This window comes from Netta rufina (genome assembly GCF_964035555.1).
Source record: "Netta rufina genome assembly, chromosome: 21".
In the NCBI taxonomy this organism is placed as follows: domain Eukaryota; kingdom Metazoa; phylum Chordata; class Aves; order Anseriformes; family Anatidae; genus Netta; species Netta rufina.
Window position 1 is genome coordinate 6211309 of NC_140145.1, and position 25570 is coordinate 6236878.

The 25570-nt window shown below is 40.2% G+C and overlaps 2 protein-coding genes across 5 annotated transcripts; both read left to right on the forward strand.

Annotated features, from left to right (window-relative positions):
* Positions 1–5314: 5314 nt before the first annotated feature.
* Positions 5315–10234, forward strand: MRPS17 (mitochondrial ribosomal protein S17). 4 transcript variants are annotated; one of them, XM_084299614.1, is made up of 4 exons: positions 5664–5878; positions 6201–6293; positions 6394–6540; positions 7727–10234. In XM_084299614.1, the coding sequence occupies exons 3-4, from the start codon at positions 6418–6420 to the stop codon at positions 8015–8017; spliced, it is 414 nt and encodes a 137-aa protein (XP_084155740.1). In that variant the 5' UTR covers positions 5664–5878; positions 6201–6293; positions 6394–6417; the 3' UTR covers positions 8018–10234. The 4 variants fall into 4 exon arrangements, with proteins under 4 accessions (XP_084155741.1, XP_084155742.1, XP_084155740.1 ...); XM_084299615.1 differs by lacking the exons at positions 5664–5878; positions 6201–6293 and adding an exon at positions 5315–5346; XM_084299616.1 differs by lacking the exons at positions 5664–5878; positions 6201–6293 and adding an exon at positions 5343–5357.
* Positions 10235–10879: 645 nt separating this feature from the next.
* NIPSNAP2 (nipsnap homolog 2) lies at positions 10880–25570 on the forward strand. The gene is made up of 10 exons (XM_084299612.1): positions 10880–11017; positions 14816–14955; positions 15034–15079; positions 17937–18031; positions 19998–20068; positions 20470–20610; positions 21046–21077; positions 22339–22433; positions 23523–23606; positions 24325–25570. Exons 1-10 carry the CDS (start codon positions 10932–10934, stop codon positions 24387–24389), a joined length of 855 nt encoding a protein of 284 aa, XP_084155738.1. The 5' UTR covers positions 10880–10931; the 3' UTR covers positions 24390–25570.

The window sequence follows — 25570 nt, forward strand, 5'->3', positions numbered from 1 at the left end:
GAGAAACCATCCTATCAAGTTTCTTGACATCGTAAAATCTTAGCTCCCTGAAATTATACAAATGCCAGAAATATATCCAGTGAAATGAAGCTGAATCTGCCCATTTCTTTTAGACATATAAACACACAATGATGAAAGCTACTTAGAGCATCATTTTCTTCCAGTGCTTCTTCTTCTGAGGTGAAATTAATACAGTTTTGCAGAAGCCTACAGAAAATTTCTTCACAAATTTTATATTCTGAATGCACTTGACTGCATGCCATCAAAAAAAAAAAAAAAAAAAAAAAAGACACGTGTTATTTCCGTTGTCATGAGGATTTTGTTTATATCAGCCAAGCCAAACGTTGGAAGTTGAGGTTAAATGGTAGTGTGAATCCACACTCTGCAGCACAAATCAGCCTGTAATTTTTTCTTCTTGTATTTACTTTATAAAATTAACAGCTCAGTCTTGCACAACCCAGTTAGAATCTGTGAACTATATAGGTCAAGAAGAGGCAGAGGTATTATTGGTTTCCTACAATGTAAGACTATTACAGGGTGGCAGACTTCCAACCTCTTCCTAAGCAATTCCAAAATAAAGTTCTAGTTCAAACTGAAAAGTATTTGTCTGTACCTTCCAGTATTTTATAAAATATCTTGTCTCTTTCTTCTCTTCTGCTAAGCTTTTAATCGGCTTACAAATACATTGGTCATTTTCCACTTACTTTACTTGTGCCCCTCATCCAAGAATTTCAGATGGCTAAATAGGAGGTAAAATATATACAGAAGTTTTTCTTTTTGACTTGTAAGGAAGCTGAGGCAGAGAACAGATAAATCAGGTGCCAAATCACATGGACATCAGCCAGACTTGAACAAGTACTTGTGGCAACTCAGAGTGGGGAAAAGAAGCTCAGGAGAAAATTCATCTTTCCAACACCACTGAGACCAGCTGAGGTGTTCTCTCCCTCCAGTTGGGGCTGATAAAGCTTCTGCTGAAGTCTTGTGTCCAGTTTGAGGCAACACACTTCAAGATTGATGATGGGATGACTGGAGAGAATCCAAAGCAGAGCACCAAGGGCTAGAAAATAATCTGTAGTAAAACGAAAGTACTGGTTAGTACAGAGAAGGGACAAGTGTATTGAGATATGATAATGCCTGCTGTACATGACCACAGTGGTTAGGAAAAGGAATAATGGGCTTAATTAAATTGCAGCAAGTCACACACTGAGAAAAAAATCACTAACCAGAATACTATAATGCTGGAAAAGTATGGAAGTTCTGTCTTTCTGAACAAGTTAGATAAACTTCTGCCTGCAACAGCATGACAGTATGTGCCCCCACCTCAAGACACATCCCCAAAGCACTTTTCCTGATTAGTCCTCCTGCTGGTGCCTGCCAACAGTGCTAGAAGAGGACAGCTCAAACTGCAAAGAATTAGGGTAAACTGGTGAGTGTCAGGGATCTTAACACATGGGAGGCATATCCAAAGAAAAACCAAATCCCTTCACCCTCGGGGTATCCCCCTTATCCTGGGGGAATACTTTTATTTAGAGGAGTGCAAAGCAGATCTCACCACTGAGTGCATTTCCTCTAATTTAGGCAACATCTCAGTGCACAGTGCTGAGCAGAACACAGGTCCTGTTTAGCATACAAAGGTGTTTTCAATTAAAGGGAAAGGAATGCTTAAAAACCACAAAATCACCATAGTAGTATGGTGTAATACGACCACAGTAATATCGACAGGGAGAGCACCAAGTGAAGGCATCCAAACCAGCAGTAATTACACCAGTAATTTTTTGATCCCTAATCTGCAAGCTGCAGCAGAGCTAACAGCAAAGTTATGTTTTAACCTGTTACATTCCAAAGCTCTCCCTTGCTCATTTTTCTTCAAAACCAGAGAATTACTGTAAATATTTTTACCATGGGATATAGCAGTTAGAGCACTAGAACTACGAACCACTATGGAGTACTGGGCACAAACCCTTCTTAAATTAGCTCTAGAAGAAACATCAGTGGCTGCAGACAAAAAGAGAAAAAACTTCATAATTCATTTTTAACGTGTAATTTGAATCAGCCAATTCAGTTAAATAGGAACTTGGAGTTTGGGCCAGTACAGAACATTCTCAAAGAGTTTCATATGGAAAATGCTGAACAGATAAAATAGAACTATTTCAGAAGAATGTACTAATTTTCTCAAAATATGACAAAAACACCAGAGCCCTTCATTCTGACTTTGAAGTTATTTCTTTTTTTCTTATATAACCTGGTTGAAATGACAATATAATTTGTTCAACATTTCCAATAGCATTTTTTTCCCTTTCCAGAATTTTTATTCCATGGAAAAGTACATTCTGACTCACAGTGAAAAGACATTTTTGAATATCAAATTTTCCCAAGAAATGTAAACGGCATTTTAATCAATAGTACTGGTAAAGAAATAGGAAAGGTTTTCACACCAGATAGGTTAAAAGAACATCAGATACTGACAACATAAGCAAAAGCACTTAACAGTGAAGTTTTTGGAAAAAACTTTTTCATATAAATCTTGCCAAATAAGGCAATCTGGGTTTGCAATCTTTTGTTTAAATGCAGAAGAGATACACTCTCTAGATACTTGCTAATAACAACGTTTAGCTGTGAATCATGTGCAGCTTGTTTCAAGGCAATTTCTGTCAGCGAGCTCCAGTGATTTATTTCTGCAGTTGCCAGAGGCATCAAAGCTCAGGAGTCAGAAGCAGCAAAATGGAATAGATTAGAGCATGTCATAACCTTACCAAATACCATTTTAATCCAAAAGAGGGCAGGGTGATAACTTTCCAGCCCAGCCAGAATGTGGGAACACATAGTTCAGAAACTGTGAATGTCCACAGCTTTTCTTGCACCTTATGAAAACTAACAGAAAGATGATAAAAAACTTTGCTTGATGAGGGGACCAGGAACAGTGATGAGGAATATAATTGGCAGGATCTAAACGGTCCAGATGCTGCCTTTTAACGTGTTCAAGATGAAAGAACTGACATCCACCAGCTCTAACTGGGTTATAATCTTCCCCATTCTTGACCATAAGAAACCAGCACCTGAGCAAAACGTGGGGGAAGGAAGCTGGGAACAACAAGCAATAGCAAGAATAACTGGCAAGGCGACTCTTGCAATGACTGATGCTTATCTCTATCACTACACTAGATGGGCTGTCGTGCTCAACAACTACACTACACAATTTGTCAAAACGGGAAATAACCCACCCAATAGATACCACTTCCAGCATTCACCAAAACGTACAAAGCAAATGAAACCACCACCCCTCCAAAAGCTCAATAAATTCCAGAATTCAGTACGTTACAGAGACAGACGCTGAGCAATACCTCAATGAGCAAGCTGTAATTAACCTTGCCAAGAGTGAGAGTACTATTCACTTTCAGTTTGGCATTTCCAAGGTAAATGGACGGTTCACAGTGCTCTCCACAGGACATAAAGATTTCCCTTCACACAGGGCTTGCTCCCAGTGACTGTGCCTGAGGTGTTACTATCCGATCACGCTTTGGACAGTCAAACATCTGTTTTCACTGACACAAACACAAAAAGTCAGCATCACTTTTAAGGTGAGACCTCTCATCTATGTACAGGTTAAGAATAAATGGAAACTGTTAGACCCTGCTTTAAAAAGCAGTCTTTCCTCCCAGGTTAAGGTCCAGCACATTGCCCAGGGGCAGCACACGTGCCTTTGCTCGCAAAGTCCTTACAAGCCTGAAACGTAAAACCCCGGGGAGTGCAGTGGGGTTTAAAGAAGCAAGGTTCAGGAAGCACTTTAAGAGACACCACCAGAAGATGCTTGATGCATCAAGTGCAAAAGCACATTACCACGGATACTACTACACGCTGAAAGTCTCTTGTCATTGCCAAAACATTTACTGCAACTCTTAGCTGTAAATTCCCCCGGCTCATTAGGTTTCTCCCAGTTCCTGAATTTCTACACTTAAGCTCAGGAATTAATGCAAGCAAACTGAGCACAGACAGTAAAGGAAAAGCGCTGTGGGCTTTTTACAGCTGTTGACTCACTCCTGAGTGTGTTCCTTGTCCTACCTATGAAACAATTTAAGCAAAGAATTCACCCTGTTTTAAAATGGGTCAGTGATACAAATGTTGTTCTTACCTCTCAATCAAAAAGAAGTTATCTAAAGTCACCGGTTGAAATCAGAGTTACTTCACAGATCATTTTCTGAACGTAGATAAGAAGAAAACAAAATCTTTTTAATCCAAAATCCCTTATTTTTCAGCAGACATCAATGTCCAGCCCTCGCACGTTCTGCCACGGAAAATAAAATCCAAGAACAACTTTTATAGTTGATCTCCTTCCCTTTGTTCCCCATGAACTGCAGCATGTTAGCGCCCTCTGAAAAATCAAAGAATCGCTTTCCCAGGTGATATGAAGGGCTCTTAACCATTTCCTGCCTGTGCCAGCAAGACTCCTCCCAACTTCTCTCCACTGCAATTCAGGCAGCAAAGTAAATTAGGAGAATTTACTGAATCTTATCTTGGGTATCTGTAAGGACTGATAGCGAACTTGCAGACTTCTTTAACAGTGTTTGATCGAATTATTTCAACAGTGTCTGCGGCTGTACGAACAGCCTGGGCTGCCCATGCCCAGCCACCTTAAGGAGGGAAGCTGCAGCGTTGTCCTAGCAGGTAGGTGTCATTCCCTGCCTGCCCCTTCCTGTGTGGGACAATAAAGCCTGAACAGAACAAGCCTGGAAAGGTGGGCATCAGATTGCTTGCCAGCGTTAAAGGGGTGAAACTAACAAAAAAAGTAGTTTTTAAAATGAGATAGCCTCTGCCTGGCACTGAGGCTGACAGGAGGAAACTACCTGAAGCAATAGGGCATGGCCAAGGGATTTTACACTGCTCTATTTGTAAGGTGTTTGTTTTTTTTCAGACGCTGATTTCACGGATTTAAACTGAATTTCTCCCAAAATAGGGACAATCGAGAACAAGAAGCCAGTGCTCAATGCAGGTATCCCACTTCTTTGAGGTTTACGCAGAAAACCCACAACATTCGGGTCAATTACACAAACACAAGAGCCAGCAGCACTTAATTCCTGTGAGGGTAGAGCATGATGCCAGCCGCTCGCATACCCACACGGGGCTCTGCCCAGCAGCAAGGGGCACAAAATGGCGGCCCCACCCTCACACCCCCAGCACGAAGCTCCCCACCTCTCAGGCCCCACCTCCACCACCCTACTGCTACCCGCGGCCTGCGCCTTTAAATCCTCCCCGCCACGCCACGCCCACCCCTGCCACCGGCCCCGCCCCCTGCCGCGCGGCTCTTCCGGCCGCGGCCCCGCCCCTTCCGCATCCCTTCCCTTAAGGCCGGTGAGGCGGAGGTGGTGGCGGCAGCGCCTGAGGGGGCCTGAGGGGGCCTGAGGGGGCCTGAGGGGGCCTGAGGGGGCCTGAGGGGGCCTGAGGGGGCCTGAGGGGGCCTGAGGGGGCCTGAGGGGGCCTGAGGGGGCCTGAGGGGGCCTGAGGGGGCCTGAGGGGGCCTGAGGGGGCCTGAGGGGGCCTGAGGGGGCCTGAGGGGGCCTGAGGGGGCCTGAGGGGGCCTGAGGGGGCCTGAGGGGGCCTGAGGGGGCCTGAGGGGGCCTGAGGGGGCCTGAGGGGGCCTGAGGGGGCCTGAGGGGGCCTGAGGGTCACACAGCTTAGTCGAAGATGGTAAAAGCCCCCTCAGACTTGACTGCATGAGGTGTTCTGTGCTCTGTATGGGCCCTATGGGGGGGATAAAGTGCTGCTTTTGGTGGTCAGGGGTGTTTAAGTGAGTCTGGTGTGTAATGGTGCAAAAAGGAGAGCTTGAGAATTCAGCAGGTGTCAGTAGTGGTTAGCAATGCATAGCCAGCTGAGAGAGAAACAGGTAATTAGTATCCAGCAGTTCTAGTACTGGTTCAAACCTTTTAATGTCCTCCATTAACTTGCTTGTAATTCTTGTAAGGGTGGTGCAGAAAGCCATCCTTATTGAAATGAAGCTAATAAAGTAGTGGAGTACAGTTCTTTACAGGAATGAACTCACTCAAAATGATTATGGTTGTTGTAGGTGAGGCAGCTTTTGGCTATCTCATGGAATTTGAAGAACTTTATTACTATAAGTTTAGTTAACAAAAAGTCATGAGGTATGCACAAGCAAATGACTTTCTGAGCAGCAGTTACAGACTGCTTTCTGCTTGGGTTAACTCTAGGTATACACCAACCTCATGAACTCTTCCAGCAAAAACAGCTGCTGAAGTATGAGTTAAGTTCATAATTTCCATGGCTACGCATTTCTTTCTCAAGTATGTAGCAGTCAGCATGATTCAAAGGAATTTGCTGTTGCTTTGGAACTAGTTTTTTTTTTTTCTTGTTAAAATAACATGTTTGCTTGCTTGTTGCCAGGCACTGGATGACCGTAACCAAACAATGTCTGTACCACGTGGAGCTGTCCATGCAAAATGGATAGTAGGGAAAGTCATAGGAACCAAAATGCAGAAGACTGCCAAAGTGAGAGTGACAAGGCTCGTGCTAGATCCTTACTTACTAAAGGTAAAAGCTGGTTAACAACTTGTCTTGCCCTGTGATTATTGTACTGTATAGAAGAATGTTTTGTTAATATGACTCCTGGAGCTTTTAATCTCTTTAAGGGACTTGCATAATGATTTGTCTATGAAGTTGACTACAAAGGGTGACAAGCAGAGAGCAGTGTGTTCTGTCAGGTTATTTCCCATTCAGCTCATCTGCTAAATGCTTTCTTGAAGTACTTTATCTGTGTTCGGAAGGCAGGTTTTCCTGGTTCACACTTAAATTTATTTTTTTACTGTTGATTTGGAATATGCTTTGTTTTTAAACTTGATATTAGTCACTTTTCCAATAGATCCTGTAGTCATTTTTTGTATATATAATCATAAGCATATTTAATATTTGTATATGATGTGCTGTAAGAGCTTTTCTTTGTGTCAATGCATTTCAAATAGGGAGGTTAAAATTAGAATTTATTTATATGGGGAAACCTGTGGTATATGTAGGTGTTGTATTTGGTGACCAGAAGGTAAAATTTGAATTAGGCAATGGGTCTTGAGTCCAATATTGCAGTCCAGCATTCTTATCCTGTAGAAGAATATGTTGACTTCTCAAGCTTCTGAATTCTGCAAAATATATATTGAATTTTTATATGGGAAAAGTGAATTGAGTAAGAACTTAATTCAATTCCATGGCTGATTATTTTTTAGAAGTACTAGGGTAGATAAGAATTAACATCAGGTCTTGAAGTACAGACTGAACAGGAAAGTTATTGAGCTTGGAAGAAGTGAGGCAGCTGTCTTGTTGCAGCAATTGTTGAGTATCTTAAAGACAAGAAAAGCTCACAGAACTAGAGAGAGGCTGGTGGAAAGTGGTGATCTTAAGACAAGGAACCTAGTTATGTGAAGAATTTACTATATTTATATTCATATGCTGGCTATGACCACTCTTTTGTAGTTGGCTTTTTCCCTATCTCCTTTTCCCGAAGTTCAGTGGGCGATCGTATCCTAACCAGGGAGTATGGGAAGGTTATACTGAGCCACCTTTGGGAAATAGTGTGCACAGTTGCATTTCTGAATGCATTCTGAACTCAATATTGAGAAAAATTTCACAAGACTTTGCTTCTTAGTGAAATCTATTTCATCTTGTATTGAATAAATTTATCAATTGCTCTGTCTTGAAACCTAATGCCGAGACTTTTTTCCTTCCACAGTTCTTCAACAAGCGGAAAACCTATTTTGCCCATGACCCATTGCAACAGTGTGTTGTTGGAGACATTGTTCTTCTAAAAGCTTTGCCTGAGCGGAGGAGCAAACATGTGAAACATGAACTGGCTGAAATTGTTTTCAAGGTTGGAAATGTCATAGATCCGATAACAGGAAAGCCCTGTGCAGGAACGAGATTCCTTGAAAACCTGTCAGATTCAGAAAATCTGACAGAGGCAGATACAAACTATTTAAGTGAAAAACTCCAGGAACTTAAAGTTTGTTCATCAGACAAATAGCGGAGAGAATATTTAAATGGGTCTTTTCAGCTCATCTCTGTCAGGGATGTTTGGGGCCCTGTTGCTTTATGTTAATTGTTTCAGTGAAATTTGTAGTCAAAATAAATAGTAAACATAGTTGCTTCTAGTAACATATGTTACAGATTAAAAATTTGAGGTGCCTCTCAAATGAAAATATGGAAAATGTGAATTGTTATACTTCTTGTTGCATGTAGTTTTGCCCAAAGTCTTGGCAGTTTCAGAAAGCCAGCTGTTCACTTGGAATGACCCTTTTGTACTGAGACAAAATAATTGTTTAAGTTTGGTGGGAGGGTCATTATATTACTTGATTGTTCTGTCTTTCAGGCAATCTTTTGTGGCTTGTAGGCTTACTTAAACTAATTCTATTAAAGTGTTTGAAAGGAAGTATAGAAACTTAAAACAGCTACCTGCATGTGTCCTTATTTACTCTTGTTCATACCACACTGTGTTATCTTCTAACAAAAATCCAACCATGTGCCATTATAATGCTGGTCAAGTGAGAATATTAACTTCAGGGAGCTTAGTAGAGTTGGTTTTGTAACCTGTCCAAAGAGTATGTAGTTTTGGGAGAGATGGACCTCTATGGAATGCCAGCATGAGGTAGAAGCTGATGGGATGACAAAGCCAAAAGAGGTAAAGGTGTTTTGATTTAATCTTATTGGAAAAGATAATTTTAAAAATGAACTTTGGGAGAGTTACTGATACTGATTTGCTGAATACTTTAATATGAAACTAAAAGCCCATAGAGGTTAAAGATTAAAGATCACTTTATTCTGCTAAGGAAACTTCTGTGGATCTTGTGTCCTGTCTTCCAGAACACAGAGCTAAGTGCACGGCAGTTACAGCAGCCCTCTGTTGCTGTAAAGGGGTGTCTGCATCAAAACACTTCTTAAGATTAGAAGCTAAACAAGGTATTTCTGAGCTAAGCTCCTTTGACTTACACTTTTTTTTTTTACAAACTCAGGTAACCTATGCTAGTAAGCTATCAGCTGTTCTATTTCATTAATAGAATAAATCATTTGCCCTTTAATTTCAAGTTTTCAGTTTCTTCTACCTGCATAAGTCTATTTCAGCTGCTCCCAAGCTGCTAACGAAGTCTGAATTCAGCGAGTGATTTGGGTTGGGAGGAATAAGAAACTGAAATTTACTTCAGCACTTCAGAACAGCTATTCTTCAGATGGTAGACTGACAGTCCTCAAGTACCACCTTGTATCTTGGATCAATAAGGTGGGATGCCAAGACACCTTGATTCAAACTTGTCTATGAAAATGAACGAAAAATGTGGTCCCTCAGTTTGAGGAAATGTTTATTAATATTGGCTGTAGGTTATTCTTGATCTGTTTGTTGAAGTGGCTAAAGCTTATGTAAATTAGTAATTGTAGCTGGCTAACTGCGGCCCTTGTCTCAGTGGAAGGAAACCTGTGCTCTGATTCTTGCTCAAGTGAATATACAATGTGAAACTTCATCCCTAGCACAGACTGAAGGAAATCAGATGCAGGATAGAACATGGCTCTGGGTAGTAGAAGATACAAGTCAATTGCATAACAGGAGGCAGTAAAGGAATTTTGACCTCTACTTGAGATAGGAAAGCTGTAAAAACCTGTACCTATAGAGAGTTTATAGTAAAGTTTTCTGTTTGGTTAACAAGTTGCAGCTGATTGTGGAAGTAAATCTTTCCCTGTATCTCCAGTGATTTTTCTTGAGTAGCTGTGTAAATGTAATTTTATGTAAAACTGATGCATCACACAAGATTATCAGCTTTGTGGTGTGCAGTTAAATTCTTGCTGGCTCAGGAGCATAACATTTTCAGATCAAAATATGATTAAATGTACCTAGTCTGAAATCTTCTTTATTAAAAGATTGATGACAAGTTTAACCCAAATTGGTCTTTAAAGATGCACCACACTTGTACTTAACTGATGTTAAAGCACGTGGCATGTTCTAGTCCATCCAACATTCATGGTGTGCTGATAAAAAAAAATTGCAAAATAAAAATAGAAGCTGCGTAAACTTCATTTATATGTCCTATGTAGAAAGTAAGAATTTGTTCATTAACTTACTTGCTCTGTTAATTGGCTAGTTGCTTTCAGAACCATCCTTTAAATATTTGCCTAATTTAGAGTTGATTCTTAATTTAAAGTTATTTGGAGACTTGATATTAGCACACACCACTGGTTTAGCTGAAGTAAGCACTACTGGAGCTGAAACGGTGCGAAGAAAATATTTTAACTGCATGTTGGCAAAAAAATTATTTGGAGAATAAGAAACTAGTTTTTGCATGTGATTGAAAAACTGTCTGGATTCTTTCTTAGTAAGTGGTTTTCATGGGACATTACCCTACTTCTTGAGTGCATCCTTTACCTTGCCAAAACTTTCTGCAAGGTCAGGAATGAAAGCGATGAAGACAGGGGCTCTTGAGTGAGGTGGAGGAGACACCTCACGGGTTTCGGTGGTGACAGCTTGCAGTGGTAAGTGGTATTTTGGAGGGGATTTGTGTGCAAGGAAGCAGCCCTGGAAGGTAAGGGGCAAATGTAACCAGCATGGTGTGCCTGAGCAGTGATGCTTTGGTTGTATTTTAATGGGAAAAGAGGCAAATGGTTGTGTTTTAATGGAAAAAGAAGCAGCCTTCTCTTTGGGGGGCTGAGGAGGGGCAGGGAGCTGCACCAGCACCGCCTCACCCCTCACTGAGGCAAGCCCGCAGCGGCCCTGCCCTTTGGTACCCGGCGGGGGTCCCTTGAGCCCGACCCCCAAAAAACCCCAAGGGGGGTCCCCAAAAACCCCCCTTTTCAGCGCATGCGTGCCCGGAGCACCCCCGCGCCCCCCTTCGGCCGGCGCTAGAGCTGCAATTCCGCGGAGCCCCCCTAAAACCCCCCCCTGAGGCGGCCCGAGCAAGATGGCGGCGCGAGTGCTGCTGCGGCGGAGCCTGGCGGGAGCCAGCGCCCGGCCTCGCCTCTCGGCCGGCGGCGGCTTGGCCCTCAGGTGAGCCCCGAAAGGGGACAGGGGAAGCCCCGAAAAGGGCGAGGAAGGCGGTTATGGGGGGATGAAGGGGGAGAGGGCGCAGCCCGCTCGCCCTACACCGCGGAATCCCTTCCCTCCCTGCACCCGCCCCTCTCCTGACTGGAAATGGCGCCCCGCTCGCCCCGACGGCTGAGGGGCCGTAGGGCGGGGAGTGCGGCCCGCTCGGGGGGGAGCCTCAAGGTCACGGGCAGCGAGGCAGCCCCCGCGGGGGGTTCACGGCTGTGTCGTGGCTCAAACCTCACCGACATCACCCCCGAGGTGTGCGGGCAGCCGGCTCCCCAGTGTCACCCCCATGGTGGGGTGCGCAGCCAGCCCACACGCTGGGGTGGCTGGTTTAGGGGTGCCCGGGTATCCCACACCCCAATATTGCTCAGGGTGTAAAGCTGCTGCACATCCCTCTTGCACCAGGCTGCAGGGTGTGTGGCCCTTCTGCAGGATGTGTTTTGGGGGGCACAGCCACGCGTGGTGCTGGCCCTTGGGGTCACGGTGCGCTGCCACCCCATGCTTGCAGTGTCACGGTGCACAGCTGACCCCATAACACAACACCCACATGTCCCCAAGTGTCAGGGTGTGTGGCTGCTCACAACACTGTCACCCTAATTTCATGATGCACAGTGGCACACGTATGTACCCTGTGGGTATCGGGGCACACAGATTCCTTGTTTCTCATAGGAGCTGGGCTATGTGTACCCGTACAGCCCCCTGGTGTAAGGACACCCATTGGTTTTGGGGTGTGTTTGCACATCCACCCACATGTCTGGTGTGTGAAGGGTCAGGCATGTGCATATCTGTGGGGTGACAAGGGTGCAGGCACACAGTGCTCAGACACACGTCCCTTGCGTATAGGAAACAGCCACACATGGTCCTGAAGTCTTGGAGACAGCCACCCAAGCTGGGAAGGATCTACACCTAATTTTTCCTCCTGAGGCAGGGGAAGCTCCTGTCTCAGGCCTGAGCCTGAGAAGCAGCCCCTGTGCAAGACTAAATGCATCAGCTCTGCAAACAGCTTTTTGAACCAGGAAGGGGGAGAGCTGTGGAGAACGTGTATTGTGAAATTTTATGTGCGTGGGTTATGTGTTTTTTTTTTAAATTTCAAATAAACTTTGACATCTGTCTAGACCACAAATCAAAACCTGTCAGTTATAGACAAGCTGTTTTTCTTTCTCTTCCAGGCAAACATTGATTACTCCAAAATCTAAGTACTTGACCTGTTACCTCCCACTCTACCCAGTTTATATTGTGTACTAAAGCAGAAGTTAGGAGGGATGGAAACATTTTCACCAGCACTGTTCATATAATATAAGCAAGCTATTCAGTGTTCTCCTTTTGTGTTCACGGCCCGATCTTTGTAGCAAGAAATCTGAAACCATAGATAACATTCGTGCGATAAGCACTTGCTAGCAAAGTCAAGCAGTGCCTTAAAAGTTCACATGAAAACTCTCTTTAATACGTATTGCTCCCTGAAAAACTTGAAAGAAGAAAAGTGAAGTGTGATTGGAATTCCATATAGTGTCTGCATTCATTCTATGCATTTCCTCACAATTTCATTAGTGATGTTTAGGTGATTTGGATCCAATGTCCATTTTACTTGGAACAGTTTTATAATACTGTGGAGCATAAGGCTAAGAAGTTAGTTACAAGTAGATCTTTTGGATGGTGGATTAGTTTTGAACTAATATGTGGTTGATGCTCACAGCTGGCAGGTTGAAGTCATGAATTTAGTCCCTCGCTCTTCTAGAGGTAGTTTGGGGTGCAGGTGGCCCAAACGAGTGAAGCAGTGATCGCATCAGGGCTGCTTGGTTTGTCAGGGCCTAGACTGGCACCAGTACTGCAGCACTTCTCAAGGGATCTGGTGATTAAAAATACAGCTTTAGCATCTCAGATTGGGTACACTGGATGTCAGTTTTAATAAACTTAGATGTTACTATCCTTAATTGTAAGTGAAGTGTGTGTTTAGATAGCTAGTTGTGATTTACTAGTCACTGTTGATGAGGAATTTTGCAATTTCTGAGTAGAAGACTTCATACAAAGTATTAACTCATTTCATCCTTGTATAGAAGATGAAACTACCTCCAGTTTTAGGTGCAGTTTTACACTGAAGTAATAAGATTCTCCTAATACCAAGGGAATTTGCTCGTCAGTATTATCCCCATAACTCCAGCTTACTGTGGCTGCTAATAAAGCAGCCAACAAAGCAACATGATTACACATTTCCTTCAAAAAATGCTGCAAACAATAATCCTCACAGAAGAGCTCTCTAAATACGTTTGCTAACTCCATTTAATAACTAGGGGAGGAAAATAGGGTAGTGCACAGATCTCCCTGGGATAAAAGAATGAGCACTGCAGGACTGCCATGGACTTCTGTCTCCTGGAGCCCTATTTGCTGTCCAGGAGCTGTAAAAACATGCATTTATTAGGTGGGCTTTACCCCCTCTCCAATTTGACATCAGCTGGGGCAGCATATGTTCCTGTGGCACCTGATGTAGCTGTAACCACACAACTGTGCAGTCGCCTGTGCCTCTCTCCTCCCCCAGCAGAGACCAGAGGTATGTCTGTCCCTGGGCAACTGCACACCCCTTGTTTTGGCAGCAGCCCTATCATGAAATGCCCTTTTCAATGCTTGTATGCAGAATGACGGCTTAATTTGCTGCACCGGAATGCGTTTCTGTGTTTGTTGGGGTCAAAAAAGCACCATTTTCAAGGAATACAACCAAATACTTACCAATTACTTCTTGATATTGAAGGCCATTTCAGCTGAGATTGTTCTTATTTCTTTTCCTTTCCTCCATTCTACTTCCACGGGGCATCCCAGTTCATTAGCTTACTTTCAGATATTGGGACATCGGACATTTCAGACATCACTAAAAGGATGATTGTTGAAAAACACTGCTAGTGTGAATTGGTTTTGTGTAATACAGACTAGCATGTTCATAGAGTTTTTCCCAAAAGAAGTTGAGATTTTCTTCCCTAATTTTTTGTCTTTGAACAATTGTCAAAGAGTTTTGGTACTGGAAGGCAGCTTTATATCTGAAGATTGAAACCAATCATCTGTGTCTCCTAGTCAGTAATTCAGGGTCAGAAGTTGACTTCCGAAACAGGAAAAGGTTTAAATTTTCACCTGTGGTGCCACTTGTTTAGTGTTGCAGATAAATAGTTCAGTATTTCAGCAGAAGCCCTGTATCAAAAAAGAAAGAAACTAAAGGAAGTGCTTATGAGAAAGAAGATACAACATTTTAACTTGGGGTCCCCTTCCACCCGTTACAGAGGAGCAGTTAAGTACAACAGATGCATTAGTTAACTTTTCAGAGCTATATTTAAGCAAACATAGGAGCATATGGCACTCACTTTCCTATTTACACCGTGCAAATCTTTCCTTATGCACACTTTTTGCTCTTTTTCACTCCTGTCTGTGTACATCAGGACAGACCCAGCCTTCTTGGGCAAAGACAATTAAAAAGAAGATAAATAGGCAGTTAAAGCAGCCATGCACCCATTGCCTGCCATGCTTTACAAAATAGATGAGTGGATAGTTCATGGTTGACTGTTCAGCTCTAAGTCACATAAAATGGTTTGTGAGAGAACTGCCTTTACCTTGCTAGTGAGTGGCTCAGTGGAAAGATTTAGGAACTGCCCTGGCTGTAACTATGTTATGAGTTTGTATGAGTTTGTATTAAATTTGATTGTGCCTGTCTTCCCTGCATTATGGCTATTTTCAAGACACGCTCGGTGACAGTGTAATGTCCTTGTTAATATGCAGGGGACTGGTATCTTCAGCTAGCAGACCTCGTGAAGACAGCTGGTTAAAATCGCTATTTGTTCGCAAAGTCGACCCAAGGAAGGATGCTCACTCCAACCTTCTAGCCAAAAGGGAGACCAGCAGTCTGTATAAACTACAGAGTGAGTGATATTTCTATATTTAACATTACCGTTCCTTTGTTCCGTTCCTGCATTTCTCATCTAATGTTGTTGTTTCAGTTCACAATGTAAAACCAGAATGTCTAGACGCCTACAACAAGCTTTGGTAAGTGTGCATGTTATGTTTTCACATTTTAGTCTTGTTGATTTGGTCACAAGCTGTTCTGAAAATTGGCAAATACGATAATTATTTTTAGAGGGGAGGTGGACAAATTCTGCATTTACTTTCAGGGTAAATAGATCATACTATTTTTGGAGAAAGCTAGCAAAAGGTACTTGACTCAGCTCACCCCCTGCCTTCCCCTGTGGAGGAGTCATTTTCCTGAGCTGCCACTTAGGGTGATCTCTGTTGTGAAACCAGAGGTGAAGTTTGTTGGAATAGCTCACTCCCCTCCCTTAAGTGTCTTACCGTTGCTGGTCCACGTGAGCAGATCCTGATATGCTAGCATGCCCCCAACTCCAATGCCATGTAGGAATTGGTTGAGGGTGGTTATTGTCTGTATACAGGAACGAGAGGGAGAGAGCGCTGGTAAGTAAAACTGCATGCCAGTTTTCAATTAAAGTGTAACTTTGAGGAGATTTTAAAAATGTGGGGTTTGATTTTCCCTCAGTTCATTTGTGTCTTTTTTCTGCAAAGTTACGTTACTGAGATCTACTCTTAAAGAGCTGCACAAATCCTTGGATAGGATCTTTGCATTGGGATGATATCCTCCAAAGAGAGCAGTGATATTGCGGGTTTTCCAAAAAGTTACAGTTTTATAAAATGCATGAATGGCAACATGTTAAATTTACTATTTTAAGGATGAAATTAGACAAATATTAGTCTTGTTCTGCCTACACAATGACTCCACTGGAGCCAGAACAGCTGCCTTTTTAAAGAACTGAATGTTTAAATTTGGGAACGTAGTGAGCCTCACATATTTGGAACCAGCAGGGCTTTCTCACTGACAGTGATCATGTTGTCAGTTAAATAAAACATTCTCAGGACAATGGTACCCTACAGCAATCGATTTTTTAAGGCTGGTGCATTAGCTGAGACATCAGCTGGGCTGGAGGGTGAGGAAGTTCACAACTCCTAATTTATGTCCTCAACTCTGTTACGGGTTCATTGCACATCCATAAGTAGGTTGTCCAACATATCTGTGTTCAGCTTTGAAATGGGGCTCGATAACCCAAACCTATTTTCCTTGCTATACAAATATACAAATCCACGAGAATAACTTCCAAACTTAAGGTATTTTTAACCTTTTTGTTTAAAAAGTGTATATACAGAGAAGCACAATTAGCATTCAGCCATCTTTCTGTTTAAAAGCTTAATATAAACATGTCCAATTACATGAGACCAGGAACCACTTCTCCGCACTCATGAGCTACCTAAATGTTGAGTGAAAGCAGAGGCTTTTATTTTCAAGGAAAGAGACAATAGCAAAGAAAGAAACTGCTTCAGTCAGATGAAGTATGTGGGGGTTGGATTTATTCTTTCCAAACCAAAGATAGTTGAAGTATTCAAGGAAAGGAGAAAACTTGAGAATGGAGTAGTAAAAAACAATGAAAGAACTTCTGATCTTCCTTCCTTCCTTAATTAAACATGAGCAAGTAAATTCATTTTTTTTCTGTATGAAATCGGAATGAGAATTAGTAATCATGTATTCATAAAGAAATAATGTAACAAAGACAATTATGAGAGTATTTCATGAATCACTGTGGTTGAGGACCCCTTATGAAGAATTAGGGAAGTTTTTTAAAGTGAAAAAGACAGTGTTCAAGTCTATGAATTATAAGGTATTCTGTATTTTTAAATATAATTCACAACAAAATATATTTTAGGACTATTGTAGTTAACATTCCTGTTTAAAGCTGCCTTTCTAGGATCTCGTTAAGCTTCATCATCAGAAGCACTGATGGTGACTGAAAATATCCTTGGAGAGTCTTTCTATCATGTTACTTCCACTATGTAATAAGAAATAATTGAGATACAAATTGGTAATGAGATTCGCTCTAACTCAGCTAGAAAGTCAGTGGTAGAACCAAGAGGAAGACTCTCATATTCTGACTGTCAGTATAAGACAAGCCTGCTTGCTAGTATTTGATACCATGCAGAGACATTGCCCATGAATCAAACTGGGTAAGAGCAGTAATTATTCAGGGAAAAATATTAAAAAGCAAAGTTCATCCAGACCGACAGAATTGTTCATCAAAGTTCAGTTTGACGAAAGCTGACTTAACCAAGTTAGCTATCAGTAAAACCTAATTTCCTTATGCTAATATTGGTCACATTTTAACATGTGAAAAAATACTACTGATACTGGAAAAAAATCAAACAAATTTTGTGTTAGATGTTTTTGCTAGGCAGTTCCACAGTATTTTAAAGGATAAGTGCTTTAAGGGATAAGTTGCCTCAGACTAGACCTACTTTCTGAAATCCTAGATGGCAATAAGTCTGTGTTCTATGAAACCCAGTTCTCATTTGATCAAACAAAATACTTGTTTTTATTCATTCAGGTCAACCGAATTAAAATTTTGTACGTGGTACAGGAGAAAGACTGTCCTTGCCTATTATTGTGTGTTCTACCTCTCTTGATAAAGAAACCATTTCCCCAAAGCAAACCACCCATGTAGCTAGGCTGCGTTTCCTGTAAGTGAGACATCTGATGTTTATTTTCCTGATGTGTTGGATAACCTGTTAGGTGATATCACATCATTCATTGCATCCCAAGAATCCTACCATGCTGTGCATTTGTCTTACAGACTAAGAAATGGTAACACTTACCTTAATTTTATGTAGTGTGGTAGCTATCTTTCCCCTTGTGTAGCAGATTCTTGTATTTCAGCTTTCTCTTCTGAAACGTAGAGCTTGTGATTTTTCGTACCATAATGATAAACGCGGGGTGATTTGTTATACATATCAACTGTAGCCTCCCTGAAGGAAATGCAACACAGTGTCTGTATTCCTTGTTTTCAAGTCAAGAGGTGCTGCCAAAGATTCATGAAGAAAAACACTACCCATGTGCACTGGTGGGGACTTGGAACACGTGGTACGGAGAGCAAGATCAGGCTGGTAGGAGATAGAAGTACAACAGAACGTAAAACCATACAAGTGAAACGTGTGCTTGGCAGGTTTCTTCTCTTTAAATCATCTCTGTTGTTAGTAAACCTATGCAGCGAGGATGTGTGTGCATCAGTTACGGTAGTCATTAACATTTACAGTGCTTGCTTTTTGTCTTGCTGAGTTTGACAGTGAAGCTTTAATTCCTAAAATTTGTCCTATTGTTAATCCTTTCCTGTCTTCCAGGGGGTAGATTAACAGTTTGGGGAAATCCTTGTAAAATTTGTTCCAGTAATATTTTGCAGGCACGGGTTGTGTTCCTGAATGCTTAAGCCAAAGGCTCACAAAGGCAGAGTTGAACTTGTATTGGCCAGTATAAAAGCTTTACTCAGACTTTCATACTGTAACTGCTGTATGATAATGAAATGCAAATCATTCACGCCATCTGAAAAAAGGATTGCATTGTAAGCTCACAATAAGCTCAGCCTTTACTGGAAGAAAGTATAAATATTTCTGTTCATATTCGTATAAAGATACCACCTAACACAGATAGAAAATATATTGAACTACTAATTACTGAAGAGCTGCAACAGAGGTAACTGCAAAGAGTCTCATGCAGAAAAAAAAAAAAAATGAAAAATTTCCTGGGCTCTGGGAAATTGAAGGAATGGGAAACCACAAATACAAAGTGGTGTGCTGATACTTCTTAGGTCATAGAAGCTCCATGGTTAGAGCTGTGCTAGTATCAATGTCACTCCATTATTGAAGAAGTATTGAAGAATATACTCATGTACTCATCAGTAATTTTCCAGCATTTACAGCATATTGCAATATTGGCACTGCACAAATGTGAGGAAATAGCAGTAGATAAAGCAAACAATGTCTGAGAAACAATTCTTAAAAGTTGAAGGGAAATTGGAGAATGAAGATGATTGAAATGAGTGTCTTAACCAAGTCTCATTCATTGTTGTTTTTTAATATATTAACACAGACTGTATCTGTAATTGCATCTATAGCCTGGCTTGAAAATGTTACTGCAGCAGTTCTAGCAGTCTAGTAAAGCAGATTATGGGGTTTTGACTTGTTCAGTACTTGTGCCCAGGCAGTCTTAATACCAGCTGGATATATCAAATTGCCCTGGGGACTAGACAATAGAAGCAGGCACACTGGATGAATCTGCTATCATAGTGAAGTGCCTTACGTTAGCCTCTAGATCACTCTTCTGGGAAAGGCCCAGGACTTATATATAGGAGAGGAAACAGCTTTTGGGACTCTTTGAGGTGAAATATTGTTGCCTTGCTATAGTAAGTGTTTGTAAATAAATCTAGTAATGATTTATTAAAGCCATATGTTGTGATTAATTAAAGAAAGAATGCTTTGAAAAGACTAACAAATGCAAATACCTGTTCTGAAGTTGTTTCTGTGGGGAAAATCCTACCAAATATTCTAGCACGTTTAGATATCTTCTGGTGTGCTTTTTTAATCTAATGTTTACCACAAAAATAACATTTCCATCATTTTTCATCCTACTGAAAGTGTCTCATGCTCTTTTTCCTCAAGTAACTTGCTGAAATAAGAAGTCCACCAATCTGTTGTTCTTAGGTGAAATTGGTATAAAAGATGTTTCTGGAATTAAATCAGCCTGTTAAATTGAATTTCAATATAAATTAGTCATGTAAAGTCATCACATTTTACTAGCATGGCAACAAAAAACTTCTTTAAATAATCTTCCTGTTATGCTCAGAGTAGATTGTAGAATTTTCTGAAAGAACCCCTTTCAAAAAAACAGATGATCCTATTATTCTTAAAACGTTCAATTGTGTAGTGCTTTCTTTAATGAAAATCTTTTAAACCAGTTACATGACTTCTGTTTTCTTATAATTTTGTTGTATGAAGAGCATTTTATACTGTGATATTCCATAAGCTTTGCAGCTTACATGCAACATCCATGAAAAAACTTCCTTTTTTTCTGTTTCAGTTCATCTGTGGAGGTATGAAGGAGGCTATCCAGCTCTCAATGAGGTCATGAGTAAACTCCGTCAAAATAAGGTAAAATGCATGGATTTGTTAGAAATGGTTAATAGAAGAGAACATAGAATGGTCAGAGCCAAACAGCACTCACTTAGATACCTGCTTTTACTTCTTTATGTCATCACTGTCTGTACAGCCTTAGAAAAAGCTTTAGAAGAGGGTTTATTCTCAGATTCAGAAATACTGACTCTTAATACCTGAATACTTTATGAAACACTTCAAGATTCTCAGGTGCTCTGTAAATACGCCAGTTGAAGTTTTCAAAGATGCCAGGGGAGTTTAGATGCCAGTACAATTTAAATGATTTCAATGTGCAGAACTCCAAGATAGCATTGAAAAATCTAAACTGCTGTATGGTTTACTGCTTTTTGTTGTTGAAACATAATATACAGCTTGATAATGATCATATTGTTTTTAAGGAATTCACGGAGTTTCGCAAAGAAAGAGGTAACATGCTTCTCTCTCGCAAGAACCAGCTATTGTTGGAGTTTAGTTTCTGGAATGAACCTGTTCCCAGAGAGGGGCCTAATATTTATGAACTGAGATCCTATCAACTTAGAGTAAGTTTCAATTTTTCTTTTTATTTTTTTTTTAAGCTATATGCTGTTGTAAAATGTTCAAAGCATGTTTATACAATGTAGATGGAAAACAGACCTCTTCTTAAAAATCTGTTTTTTATCAAAGCTGATGGCTGAGTCATTGTTGCTTTCAAAGTGTGGGGTCCAGAATTAAGGCAAGCTCCAACAAGATACTAATGTCTTCTATGAAGGGCTGAAAATCCTGTGTTTTAATTTGAGGGAAGCTTCTGGAAAATTACTTAAGAAGTAATATAGTAAGTAAACAGAGTAATTACAGATGATTATAATATGCTTATCACTTCAAGGAAGAGATTTTGTTAATAAATAGTGTTTTCCATACATAAATGTTGTGAAAACTGTCTAAATATTGCAGCTTTCTTTAAACTACAGTTTTAACAGCCTGTTTTGTTTTTGTAGCCCGGAACAATGATTGAGTGGGGAAATTACTGGTAAGTATTGCCATAGCACTTTTGTTTTCCTCCTTGAGAGATGTGTGTTTAAAAGTTATGAAGTGGAGGTGGCAGAATGATACCAAAACATTTCAGTCACCCAGTTAATGGTTTGCTTCTGTTCTTAGGCAACTTGTAAAATAGTTCTTTGACCCTCAATTTATCCTTTGAGGAAAGAAAAAGGAATTCTGTGTGCAAACAACTCTGTGGGCTCCGTGGTCTGGCTTTCCTTCACATAACCCTTTTAGCTTGATATCATATAGCAGAAATAATTTATTTTTAGTAGAAAGCACTGCTCAGTGAAGGGAGGCCATTAACTCCTTAACACTGTGTTGATGTTTCACAACTTCAGCACCACTAGTAGTTGTCTTATTTTTAGTTTAAATGGCCTAAGTCTTGGCTTTTCTAATCTTTAAAAAATTGCTTCTTGAAAACCTGTTGAGCAGCACATTTATATTTTAATATATAGGTTATAAAAGCATTTGAGACAGTCTCCTTTTACGATCTTGTCTCTCTGATTTTGTCTTACTTAACACCAGTGTAAGTTTCTTCCAGTTTACATTCACTAAGTCCATGCAGTTCTTATGGTTGATAGTTAAATAATGTGGAGTATTTTCAATTATTTTGACAAAGGTGAGGACTTGGACTTTTAGACATGTTGTCATCAATATAATTTTTTTAATTACAGTAATTTTCCAGTAATTTACTTTTTATGAGATAGGCATATCTACAATGGTATCCAATGTGGTTTATAACATGCAACAGATTTGTAGTTAAAAGAGATATTGATCTTACTCACACAATAGATCATGCAATGTTGCATAGTAGAGCTGCAAAACAAACGTCTATGTGAATAAAAAAGCTGGATTTCACAACCACAAAATCTGTGGTAAATGAGTGTGGCAAAGATGGTATGACTGAAACCCAAGGGTTTAGTTTTAGAATAACCTTCTGTAAAAATATCCTGCCACTTTATACCATTCAGCAGTTATTATAATGGATCTAATTTTGAAAACAAAGACTGATTAATACACAGTGTAATAAAACCATAGGCCTCAAATTTTAACACATTCTAACAAGGCATATTTTAATTAGTACTGGAAAAAAATGTAGCTTTTTTTTTTTTTTGTCATTTTTAATTGCTGAAGGGTACTGCAAATGTTTAAAATTTGGGCTTCCTTTCACATGTTCTTTCTTTTCAGTTACCATTTATTTCCTACTCAGTTCTGTTGTTCTTAAAGGCTCTTTTGGTCTTCTATAGGGCTCGTGCAATTCGTTTCCGACAGGATAATAATGAAGCAGTTGGAGGATTTTTCTCACAAATTGGACAGCTGTATATGGTTCATCACCTTTGGGGTAAACTTGTTTATGTTGGATGCTTCATTCTCACTCAATCAGCCCCTAATAGACTGTTGACTTTGCCCAGGAGACAAAGTTTTTCCAAAAGGCAAAGGAATGTCTTACTGAGTTTTTTCTTTTACATTAACTGTGTTGATTTTCTATATTTTTATGTAGGGAACTTTACTTTTAAAAGAAACAAGCAGAAGTGAACATTTCATGCTTTGTTCTGTTTCCATCAGCAGTTTCTCATGGCTTTTTCTTATCTACTTGTTTGCTTTCAGTAATATAAACATGACAAGCCATGTCCTGCCATCTCTCTTCTCCATCCCCACTCATGCTGAAGTCAGATTTTTACAATTTAGTTTCAAGCATCACACGTACCACATCTAAAAGAAGGAAAAGTCGAGCACTGATTTACATTACTACGTTACAGTGTTTTGGCTTATTTGTGTGTTTGTTAGTTTCCACCAATGCTTATGTGACTTTTAAGTTAGGATTGTTTCACATTCAAGAAACTAATTGTCTAATACTTATTTTAGAAAACATGCAGTGTTACCTTCAGATCTTGACAATTCAGAACACTCTATTTCAGCATTAGAAATCTGACACCACCCACGTAGAACAATACTCCGTTGCATTATTTGCCTTACCTGTTTCTAAGACCTCTCTCCCCACCATGTTTAGGTTTCCTCATGCTGCCATTGATAGCCATGGTCACACTTAAAAACTTAAAATCAGCACACGTTAGTTTTTTTGGTACTGCATCTCTAATACTCTTTGACAATTTGTATAGAAGTACTTATGGTCAGAGGTGAATGTTTCACCAAACACCATTTGATGTCTGTTTGCCCACCACCACCCAAAGCACTCCAACCATGCAGTACTTACATGGTGTAGCATTTGCAGAGCATGTTTCTCTTTCTTCCCCAGTTCCTTCTGTTTGCGTTGGTTTGGGAGTTTTCCTTTTTGTGGAGAACACCTGATTTTTTCCTTCCTCATATTTGCAGTCTCCTAATTACACCCTAGAATACATTTAAGGGAGCTATTTATATGTAGAAGGAAAAGGAGTTACTTCTAAGCTTTGTGCTTGTTTTCCTTCACTAGCCTACAAAGATCTGCAAACGAGAGAAGATATAAGGAATGCTGCATGGCATAAACCTGGCTGGGATGAACTAGTCTATTACACAGGTAACATATTAACCTCATTGGAATGCTGGAGGCAGACCTTTCTGCATGCCATCATTTTTATTCTTCAGTACGTTGTGTCATGATAAAAAGTATAGCATCTGTATTTTGAGTGCATCTGTGTGTCAGTTTTGCTACCGTAAAGTAAAGGAGGGACATTTCACTAAGCTGTGAAGTGGGTTTTGCAACCAGTTGTACAAACTTGGAGACGCTGCATGATTGCTAAAACTTTCTGACATTAATCGACAGTTTTCATGCAAACATCTCCCCTGTAGAGCAACAGATTACATTAAATACTGGAGCCTTGTTAAATACATTTCTTTAAAAGGGGAAATTAGACTTTGGAAATAGAAGCTAGGAGATCTTTGAGATCAAAGATAGCTTTCATAACAAAACTCATAAAAGTATGCTAACAATGTTAGATTTCAGTTTCATAGGATCTATTTCAAAGAAAGCATACCAGAAAAATATAAGGTAACTTTCATTATGGTGAAACGGAATAGAAATATTTGTCTTCAAAGGAGGAGACAGATTACATTGAAAAAAAATCACTCATTTCTCAAAACAGCTATGCTTCAGTTACAGGATTGTTGGTGGTTACTGATGACTTTGACATGCACTTGCTAGGGGAGTAATTTGAAGACAATAATATCGGTTTAAACTGGTGCAGAACTGTTAATGATCTCTTAGTGAAATTAAACCTTGTCTCAATTTTTTTCAGTGCCCCTTATTCAGGAAATGGAGTCCAGAATCATGATACCGTTGAAGATTTCTCCACTTCAGTAAAGTCATTGATTTACTTGTGCCTACATAGATGAAGTGACAAGTATTTGTCTTAATTAATTTATGGTATACATTGTATATCATAGTCAGAAATATAAAAGTACTGTATTGAGCTTATAAAAGAGACCTCTTTTCTTCAGATTCTAATGACGTTTTGCTCTTAGGATTGTAACAGGAAAAAAAGAAATACAGGACTGTCATTAAAGGGTTGGTTAACTGTAAGAAAGTCCAAAGATACATACAGGTTCCTCTGCGAGACAGTTCCTGAGGTTAAATATGGCATACAGTATTTAATACGTCCTGCTGGATAGAAAATGCCCAGTGTTCAGTACCAGCAACAAAAGGGAGCAACAGTTGCTGTGGCCTTTGTGTAGCAATAAAATGACTGCAGGTTGAAAAAACACATAGGGGAGTTCTGAAGACAGGAGCTCTGAAACCCTTAGGCAGTTGTGATGTCTCTGTAACTCTGAAGTACACCTAGCTGTTGTAGCAGGACTGAAATCAGTAAGTAGCTCCAAATTTATAAATAGGCAGTTATTAATTGAGGTTAATATTACCTGCCACGTGATAGATTATGGACAGAGAACAGGGCATTCTGTTTTGCAAGGACAGCGAAGCCTGTTGAAATTAACTACACATTTCTCTAAATACCTACATCTGGAATTAATTTTGTGAAATTATTTACAGCCATTTTTTTAGCGTGAACCACAGTTTTCAAAGAGATACTGACAAGACATTGTTGTCTGAACATTTTGCAGGGAAACAAGTTGAGTTAAGTACATTTTTGTCTACAAACAACTTGGAAGTCTAGGAAAAGGGGTTTTATTTAATAAGCAATCATGACTTCAGACATATGCTTGGTCAGGTGTTTCACTAACTGTACAGTAGGTACTTAATGTGTGAAACTGGCGCATGTTGAGTCAATAGGATTGGCAAAAAGCAGTGTACCATTATGTCCAGTTCTATTTTGGTTTCACTTTTAGACTAGAGTATATCAACACTTTTAGTGTCTGCGATGATGTGAACATCCTGTAAGTGAAAATAACATTCTCTCTTCAAAGTGGCTGCAAGAATCTGTGTGACATACAGAATGTACAATTCAGTTACTGAATGTCCAGTTTGTACATTTCAATGAGTTTTCAGGAAAAACATCAGTCAATAAAATCCTTTTAATTTTCACATAA

Excerpts from the sequence above, each read along its gene's own strand:
- MRPS17 (XM_084299613.1), top strand. The coding sequence starts at position 5,852 with ATGCATAGCCAGCTGAGAGAGAAACAG. Across the intron at positions 5,879-6,393 it reads GCCAGCTGAGAGAGAAACAG|GCACTGGATGACCGTAACCA; the intron begins GTAATTAGTATC and ends GCTTGTTGCCAG. Across the intron at positions 6,541-7,726 it reads TAGATCCTTACTTACTAAAG|TTCTTCAACAAGCGGAAAAC; the intron begins GTAAAAGCTGGT and ends TTCCTTCCACAG.
- NIPSNAP2 (XM_084299612.1), top strand. The coding sequence starts at position 10,932 with ATGGCGGCGCGAGTGCTGCTGCGGCGGAGCCTGGCGGGAGCCAGCGCC. Across the intron at positions 11,018-14,815 it reads GGCGGCGGCTTGGCCCTCAG|GGGACTGGTATCTTCAGCTA; the intron begins GTGAGCCCCGAA and ends GTTAATATGCAG. Across the intron at positions 20,069-20,469 it reads GTAAACTCCGTCAAAATAAG|GAATTCACGGAGTTTCGCAA; the intron begins GTAAAATGCATG and ends ATTGTTTTTAAG.